The sequence below is a fragment of the Haliotis rubra genome, unplaced genomic scaffold (genome assembly GCF_003918875.1).
Source record: "Haliotis rubra isolate DU_JTF1 unplaced genomic scaffold, ASM391887v1 Scf49, whole genome shotgun sequence".
In the NCBI taxonomy this organism is placed as follows: Eukaryota; Metazoa; Mollusca; class Gastropoda; order Lepetellida; family Haliotidae; genus Haliotis; species Haliotis rubra.
In genome coordinates this window covers 2,501,863-2,511,076 of record NW_025767179.1, presented here as the reverse complement: position 1 = coordinate 2,511,076, position 9,214 = coordinate 2,501,863, and the positions used below count along the sequence as shown (strand labels likewise).

The 9,214-nt window shown below is 39.9% G+C and overlaps 1 protein-coding gene across 1 annotated transcript in view; it reads right to left on the bottom strand.

Moving 5' to 3' along the window:
• The window catches only part of LOC124291285 (phosphatidylinositol 4-kinase beta-like), a 58,578-nt gene continuing 49,364 nt past the window's right edge, over positions 1–9,214 (bottom strand). Inside the window, 6 exon segments of the mRNA XM_046728258.1 lie at positions 1–4,136; positions 5,358–5,478; positions 5,857–5,992; positions 7,351–7,616; positions 8,132–8,314; positions 8,758–8,910. Of these exon segments, the coding sequence (XP_046584214.1) occupies positions 3,952–4,136; positions 5,358–5,478; positions 5,857–5,992; positions 7,351–7,616; positions 8,132–8,314; positions 8,758–8,910 (1,044 nt within the window). The 3' untranslated portion in view covers positions 1–3,951.

Here is a 9,214-nt window from a genome sequence, read left to right as displayed (position 1 = left end):
TTTTCATCTTTCATTTGTTTTATTCATAAATAATATTTGAGCATCATGTAATATTTACAGTTAAAACTTGGCAATGTACAGTTAAATGAGATGGCGGCAATGGCAACACAACAAACAGCTACCTCTTGGACATAATGGCTACCAGAGCAGTACTAGTATATGTATTTCATAATTTTCTTTCATCAATAGGTCAATATGACTACAGTTTAACAGGAAAGTCTTGTCTCATGATAGATGTTATCAGTCTATAAAATGCTTACGATAGACTGTGACACTGATTAATAAAATTAGTTTCAATGGTAGAGAAGGATTATGGGTGGATGTCAAATAAAGTGCAGAAATAAAATACAAACGGGATGATATAGCAGTATTCTGTTCATATGCAGTTGTCAAACTATCTTGATGGACTAGGTACTCTTCTTTGATATCTAACTGTCACCATGGTTGCTTAGAGACAAATTTAGAAGAAATGCCCAATATAAATATTTTGTCAGAACATGGTATTTTTGCAAAAATCCATATCACTAATTTCAGAAGCATATTACCATCGCATTCAGTGCAAAACCTAGTTATCAAGTATTTCCTTCTCCTTTCATCAGGAAAATAACTTGCAGTCATAAAAAGCTCACTCTGAAAGTTCTAATCTCACTTAGGGAACTTTTATGACATCTACTTTAGACTCGAAGCCATATTTTTGGCCTTCAACATTCTAAGTTAGATCCAGAGATTGCATGCATACTTAAACTGACATTCAAAAGGAACTAATTAAAAACAACCTTGATATGATCAAATTTCCATGTTATGCCAATCATATATCATGTCAAAATGATTAAGACTGATTAAGAAACTCTAGGACATATTATCTTATGTTCTGCTTTTCGATTCTGTTTATTTGTAGGGGGTTGCAGCTGCTTACAGTTAAAACGACAATACACCAGAAATGACATCAATGAAATATTCACAATGACTGGACAACTCCCCATATTCACTGGTAGGTGTCAACATGTTAATAAAAATGAAAAAGAAACATGATCATGATGATAAACTGGAAAACATAACAAGTTTAAAATTCATGAGAATGTCCCTCTTGCTGTGCATGACGTCACTCCCACATACATTACACTACTTGGACACTCCCCTTTGTGCTGCAGTCTGATAATTTCATTAATGCCACATTTTTATTGCACTGCCTCTCACATCAAAGAGCATGTTCAGTCTGTGTCTTTAGATACACCACATGCTTGTCTCACCCTTCATTACATGTTAAACCAGCTCATTCCAGTGGACTACTCAACAAACACGACATCAATTGCTGTACATGCAACAGGGACCATCTCAAAACCTTTTGTACTGTTTCTCCAAAAGACATCGACTTAATGACACATATTGCAGTTAGACTAAACCTAACAACTCAGATCAGACCAATTCCACAGAACACCAAACCAGCAGTCCACAGTTGGAAAGTCGTCCCAAAATGTTTTGAGATTTCCCCTAATGTATCCATTAAGGTATCAGTTATAAGAATGTTAAGTAAGATGCTCATATTTACATGTGACCTTTGGCGATAATGCATATTTGTCAGAAGCAACAAAGCATCTGATTCGTTGGCGCACATTCATTCTCTCCCTCTTTCTCTCTATTCCTGTCTCTCAATGTATTGCATTGGCTGGGGCATGACTAGCACGATGTGACAAAAACACAGTAAAGCTTCAACAGAAATCCTGCAATTTGGCAATCCTGAAATATAAGACATGTTGAAAGTTTGTTACCCTTTCAGTGAATATATTCATTCATCCAAATCACTAATCTGCAGTGACATATTGTCTAAATTTCATCACTAGCCACTGAGCCAATAAAAAATGCCTGGATGAATGCTTGGTGCATAAATAAAGGCAAATTCAGAATAGAGTAAAAGCAATAAATCTTTTAAAGTGAATGTAGATTTCAAGCATATTAGACTGAATGTGAAGAAGGTAAGGTCGAGAGAGAACTTAAGCCTATTTGACAGAAAGTTAGTGTAAAGCCTAAGAGAACAGAATGCAGGCAAAGCATGCTAAATATGGCTGAATTTGTAAAAATCTTAATTTAATTCTATACTTAACATTTACACTAGACAATCGACTTTGCTGTTGTCCTTACCCAGGATCTGAAACATGCAAGGTTGCTTGAGAAAATACTGATTCTGTCCTGAAAGTACTGTACTGTACTTCCACTATATGTACAAGGAGACAGATGACAGAGTGTTGATAAATAACCACACAGAAGTACAGAGTCCAATATCACTGACAACCACTGACACAATGACAATCACAGTGATCAGAAACACATAAGACAATTAATGATTATCGAACGATGAATCTTCACATGGAGGTAAAAAATAGCTCTAATGATGAAGGATAATAGAAAAAATATATGCCATTTAATCCTACTGCGTGTAAGAGAGAGACAAGATCAGAAAGTGTGCCTCACATATTTTCGACTGCCGTGACACCTTACAGGCAAAGCGGCAACCAACATGTTTTCAGCTTGAACACCATCAATCAATTTGTGAGGATGGTGAAATATGTCCCACAAAATTGTATAAACAATATCCAACAAGAACTCTCCATACCTGCTGTGCTCAAATGTGAGAGCATGACTATAGTGTTGGGATAATAAATTATGAATGCATCACCATGATTGTTAAAAATGTATGAGTGAGTAGCACAATTGACAAGAGAGCCATTTTGAATCTAAACAATGTGACATAGTCCACGGGGTACATTTATACATGGTAGTACACAACAGCTGATGCACCACACATCATGATGTACAGTCAGACATATATACACAGCACATGGTAACCCTGAATGGCCTGTGGTTCAATGTGGAATCAAATGACGAACAAGGACTAACACATCCATAGTTCTTCTACCCTCTTTTGTGCCTGTAGCACATCCTCAATATGGATGTCTAAAGTCGTGGCCAGTCCTGATCGGACATGTCATTACCGTGGTAATCTGTGAATCGTTGTTGAAGACTATTCATTCACAGATTACCTTTCTCATCCTCACAAAAGCATGTTCTAACACATGAGAGTTGTCGTTGCTCCAACATCAGTTGTGAAAAGTATTAGAAACCATTTGGGGTTTACAGCATCAATGGAAAGGAATCTCATTCACAGCGTACCATTATGGTGAATCCTTCCTGTCCAATGTCTGGATCAAAGATACAGAGATAGGTACTTAGTCCCCATCATTGTTCACGGTACACAAACATCCTTTCTGGGAATACGCATCATTTGTCCATCATGCTCAGAAGACAGTCACAACATAATTGATATTGGGAGACATTATTCAATTATTTGGTACAGTGATGCCAAATTTGATGATCTTATGATATCTACAGATGAGAAGCTGAAGGTGTTTTATTCTACATATCCACAACAGATGAGATGAAATAGCTCTTGCCACAGAAGTTGACAAAGAAAGGTCGATACACTTGACAATGGTTATGGTCACCAGATTCTCTGAATCACCCACACTTTCCTGGAAGAAAATCACAGCGTCACTTCATCATATATTTGTTATTATACACTTGGCATGATTCTTTCTCACAGGAACATCCAAATGCCATGCTACCAAACCTCCCGCTCAGGTTCCCTGTATTTTCCTGTGCGGAACACTGACTGTTCCTCTGCTGAACACTCATATTCTTCGGCTGAACACCGACTGTTCCTCTGCTAACAGCTCCATGCTAGAACACCAGCTCTTCCTCTTCGGAACACCCATCCTTGATGTTGATTTAAGAGTCCCTTCTCTACTGAACACCAGCTCTCACAGTATGACAACTCGGGTGTAAATGAACCAGTTCTATTGTTTAAATTCTGATTCACTGAAGACTAGTAATGCTTGTTAACACGGAATCTGCATCTTCTGGTATTTGTAAGATTCGCTGTCATTGGTTGTTGCTTCAGAGGATGCCATTGGTGAAGTATTGGAAGCCGTCGTAGAGTTTGGTAGTGAGTGAGTGGAGACTGGACTCCACCAAGTTGTCCACCAGCAGCTGCAGCTGTTCCTCGGTCAGGTTCAAGTGGAAGCGATCCTTCAGCGCCCGCACCGTGCTGACCCCCTTGCTGAAACACGGCAGCTGGGACCCTGCAACAAATACAGTCCTCATAGAATGCTGACCAATATAACAACAACACCCACCACCACCACCACCAACATCAACAACAACACCCACCACCACCACCATCATCAACAACACCCAGTACCACCAACATCAACCACAACACCCAGTACCACCAATAACATCATCATCAACAACACCCACCACCACCAACATCAACCACAACACCCAGTACCACAACAACACACACCACCAACAACATCATTATCAACAACACCCACCACCACCAACATCAACAACAACACCCACCACACCAACATCATCAACAACACCCACCACCAACAACACGCACTATCAACAACATCAACCACAACACCCAGTACCACAACAACAACACACACCACCAGCAACATCATCATCAACAACACCCACCACCACCAACATCAACCACAACACCCAGTACCACAACAACAACAGACCACCATCATCAACAACACCCACCACCACAACAACATCAACCACAACAACAACACACACAACCAACAACATCATCAACAACACCCACCACCACCAACATCAACCACAACACCCAGTACCACAACAACAGACCACCATCATCAACAACACCCACCACCACAACAACATCAACCACAACACCAAGTACCACAACAACAACACACACAACCAACAACATCATCAACAACACCCACCACCACCAACATCATCAACAACACCCACCACACCAAGTACCACCACCACCATAGATTCTTGTCAAGCTAGAGTCTTGCTTGACAACAGTATAAGAATCTATACTCAACAACATCAACAACAACATCAACAACAAGAACCCATTTAAAGCTTATTTCCCTGTAAGCGGCTTATACATTAAATGGTTTGATTAGGGTAAAATGGAAAATCTTGCTTGTGTTAATAAGGAATGATCTGTTTGATTGGCATTTTAAAATTTGATGAATGACAACAAAGGTATGATACTTTTTGATAACAACTTCTTTATTATATCATGATGCAATGTTTCGGTATAGATTCTTATACCGTTATCAAGCAAGAGTCTATACCGAAATACAGAAGCTGTCATCCATACAGTACCATACCTTTCTTAATAAGGAACAGCTGGTTCTAGCAATGAATATCCTTGGGTTTTACAAAGTCAATGGTTATTATCTAAATAAGGATCAGATGTTTATATTCTAAAATGCCTTGCACTATTTCCCTATGTTCTCCCCTACCTGTCTGCATGATCTCCACGATGGGCAGGATCTTGTCCATGTGCTTCCTGGACACACAGAAGCCTTGCAGCAGCAGGATCTTGAAGTACTCGAACATGTCACTACCCAGACCGCCCATCACCTGCACACAGTAACACATACACTTTCAAACACTGTCCAGGAGGAGGTCCACAAGTAACAGCTTGTTGACAGTGATGACCAAAATTGATAGTTTGGAAAATATATGATATGTAGAAAATATCCAAACAACACAATTTTTGTGTAAATAGTAAAAATTAACAGAAAAACAAAAACAACTGCCACCCATCCTTTACCCGACCCCATCCTATAAATTTCACATGGATACATCGCTAGTCTCATGTCAATACAGTAAATATTTTTCAGCCAAAGATATTTCAGATTTAAAAGCAGCACTTGTAAAGGCAAAGAAGGATTAAGGAGACTTTGTTATTCAGATCAGCATTGCTTGTTATATTGTAAATGTATGACAATGTGTTACCTCAACAAACTCGTGTGTGAGTTTAAATGGTGAGTTCTCAAAGCCCAGATTTTTCCCTGGAGAGCTGGACAGGATGAACCCAAAGTCGATGTGGACAATGTGACCCTCTGAATCCAGCAGGATATTCCCATTGTGTCTGCAATACATAGCGACCAGAGTTATCTCCCTTGTCACATGTGTCACTCACATAACACATTATAGTATAAAGCAGAGCTCCAGATAAGATTTAGCTAATGTGGGTACTGTACCCACTGTACTTTTTTGGAGTGGGTATTATGAATGTTGAGTGGGTATTTCATTTTCCGTTACCCACTGCTTTGAAATATGTGCGTATTTCAGTCATTTTACCTACCTAAGTATTGTGTCATTGAGTAAGTTTACTAAGCAGGTATGTTCTGCCTTATGTCATACCTACTCAAAACCAACTTAAATATAAGGGAAATGATTTCATAAAAAATCACTCATCTTATACTGACAGTACAACACTTGTCCTATACTAACAGTACAAATTGATAGCAATCGATGTCTATTTCATTACGCGAGCGATTTTTATAAGTATATTCCGTACGCATTTGTTGTAAACTCTTTGCGTATCTAACAGTTTAAATGCGAAATTGGTACGCAACAATTATTTTTCAATGCGTAATTGAAAATTTTCTATGCGTATTTTACCCGGATACGCAGCTTATCTTGGCCTCTGATAAAGCGCAAGTTTGTGCAGACAATTAATGATAATGATAAACATAACACTGTGCAGCAGTTTCTTTGATATTTGCAATGGGACAATACCATCCAACACAACTACCTGTCATGGCAATAACTTGTTCATGGCTCTGATACACTATATAGGTGTGCCATTGTATCACACCCTGCATTGAGCATACCGATGGTTGCAGGACCATTGTTATAGTGACTGAGTGAGTGAGTAAGTTTAGTTTTACGCCGCACTCAGCAATATTCCAGCTATATGGTCCGTGGTTCACAAAGTGATCATAGCGCTATGACTATATCAACACCAGTACTAAAACATAGACTTACAGTCGTAGCACTAAGACTGCTTTATGAAACAAGCACCAGAAACTCCGGCACACAAACCCCCAAACAACATATATTATTCATAATAAGTTGTTCATGTCACCGATTTAACTGGAAACAGAAGAAATAGCCTCCTCACTGCCGACCTGTGAGTTGATTGATTGATTGACAGTCGTTTTACGCCCCACTCAGCAATATCCCAGCTATATGGTGGCAGTCTGTAAATAATCGAGCCTAGACCAGACAATTCAGGGATCAACAGCATGAGCATCATTCTACACAATTGGGATATGATGACATGTTCAACCAAGTCAGTGAGCCTGACCACCTAATCTTTGAGCTGGTAACATGACTACACACGACACCTACTGGCTATCAAACCTTGGTGTGTCAATCTCAACAGGGATGTTACCCGACTACTCTGTGCTGTAACTGCTGTTGACATCAGCAGGTGCTTACCTGTCTTTCACTTGCATGAGGTAGCACACCAAACAATAACCAGCACAACTCTGAACAAAGTTCTTTTGAGCTGTCAAAAACCCTTCCGATGTTGGAGGTCCAAACTCATGAATGAAATAGTCCAACAGTGACTTCTTGCTGTGCTTCTTGATCTGATGCAGAGACACAGCATTCCTGACAGGCTCAATCATCCCGCTATCGTTGGATGTCACCACGATCTTGTAGGGCTGGATCCGCAGCGGCACATGCTCCAGTTCCCATATGCTCTAGAAGAAGGAGCACACAACACTGTAGATGTAACATGTCTGTACAGCTGGGCCCAGTTACCTCATTGATTCTTCTACAGGACTAAACATCAGCAACAACATCCAGTTTGCAGACACAGTAACTGACATTAGACCTCTAATCTGACCAGAGGAACAAGGTAACCTTACGTGATACAGGGATGACACAATACCACATACTGAATCAGGTTTGCTATTTAGCACATTTTCTGGATGAAAACAAGACCCAAAAGATCTCAATCTCTGTGGAAGATGTTTCAAGAGAGCAGGCAGGTTATTGACCAGACACTTATGGATTGAAGTCTGTGAAACCTGACAATAATTCATCTCAAAGCATTTTCGGTATGAACAGTCCATGGCAACACATTCCTGTCAGTGGACATGCCAAAAAGAGCTTCCATCGGAGGTTCCTGTCATCCTAGACATTTTTAACCTTTATCATAAGCAAAGAATTTCACAGAAAAAGCCACTGCAGTGTCACAGAGATGTGTACTGACCTTCAACTGTTGTAGAACCTGATAAACCAGAAGCTCTTGTCGGAGGTCGTCGCCACACTTGATGATGACGGACAACAGTCGCCAGTTGTGGAGGTTACCGTACGGGGAGGACTCTCGGATCCTTTCAACCTTCTCCTCCCATGGTTCCTTCAGGGCTGCAGCTGATGGGTCCTCAGGGTCGCGCTGGAATGTGCATCATTTCAAATGAGATGAGTCAATGGAAGATATTTCTTTATGCTGTTTTCAGCAATATTACTGTGTTCTCTCGGCTGATATCACCATAAACAGACATTACAATGTAACTTGAATATTCTCTGGTCAATATTCTTTGACACAGTACACAAATGCTTCAACTGACAGGCTACTGCGTTGCCTAGCAAAACGTGTATGGAATTATCTGTTTGGAGCATGGTGTATCTAATATTTTCATTTCTAAATACAATCCCAGGGTTGAAGCATCACAATCTTTGAGCAGCATTATGAAAACATCCCAGTAAGCAACAACAACAAATGCCTCAGAATTTTTTCCCCAGGGGAAGGTCAATTCCAAGTTTACAAGTAGCGAACCCAACTTGACATAAGCTCAGCAAACATAGTAAATAGTACTCAAACTAAATGATACACACCTCAAACTTCCCTTTGGGAGCGGAGATATTCTCGGACAGCCTCCTCCTTATGTCTCCTGCTGCAATGTACACAGGGTCCTTACTGTCTGCACTCGTTGAACTCTCGGTGGACATCTGTGATATTGTGTCACTGGACCGGCACTTCATTGCAAACTGAGGGAGAGAAGACACATGTTGTTCTCATCCTCAGCATCATTTATTGTCACAGTTCCTTATTAACGTAGTACAAACGCTACACCTACAGTCACGACTTCAGTTGTATAATTAAATAAGATATTTGGTCACACTGTTTTCACTTTTGTTATATCTGTATGAAGACTGCTGGATTAACAATACGGGGTCCTTTTTTGCTTGTCAGCTCTACTTTTGCTGGACAATTTGCATATACAGATAATGTCATAAAATGCACCAAATATATCAAAACCAATCTATTTCAACATAATCATTAGATGCAAAC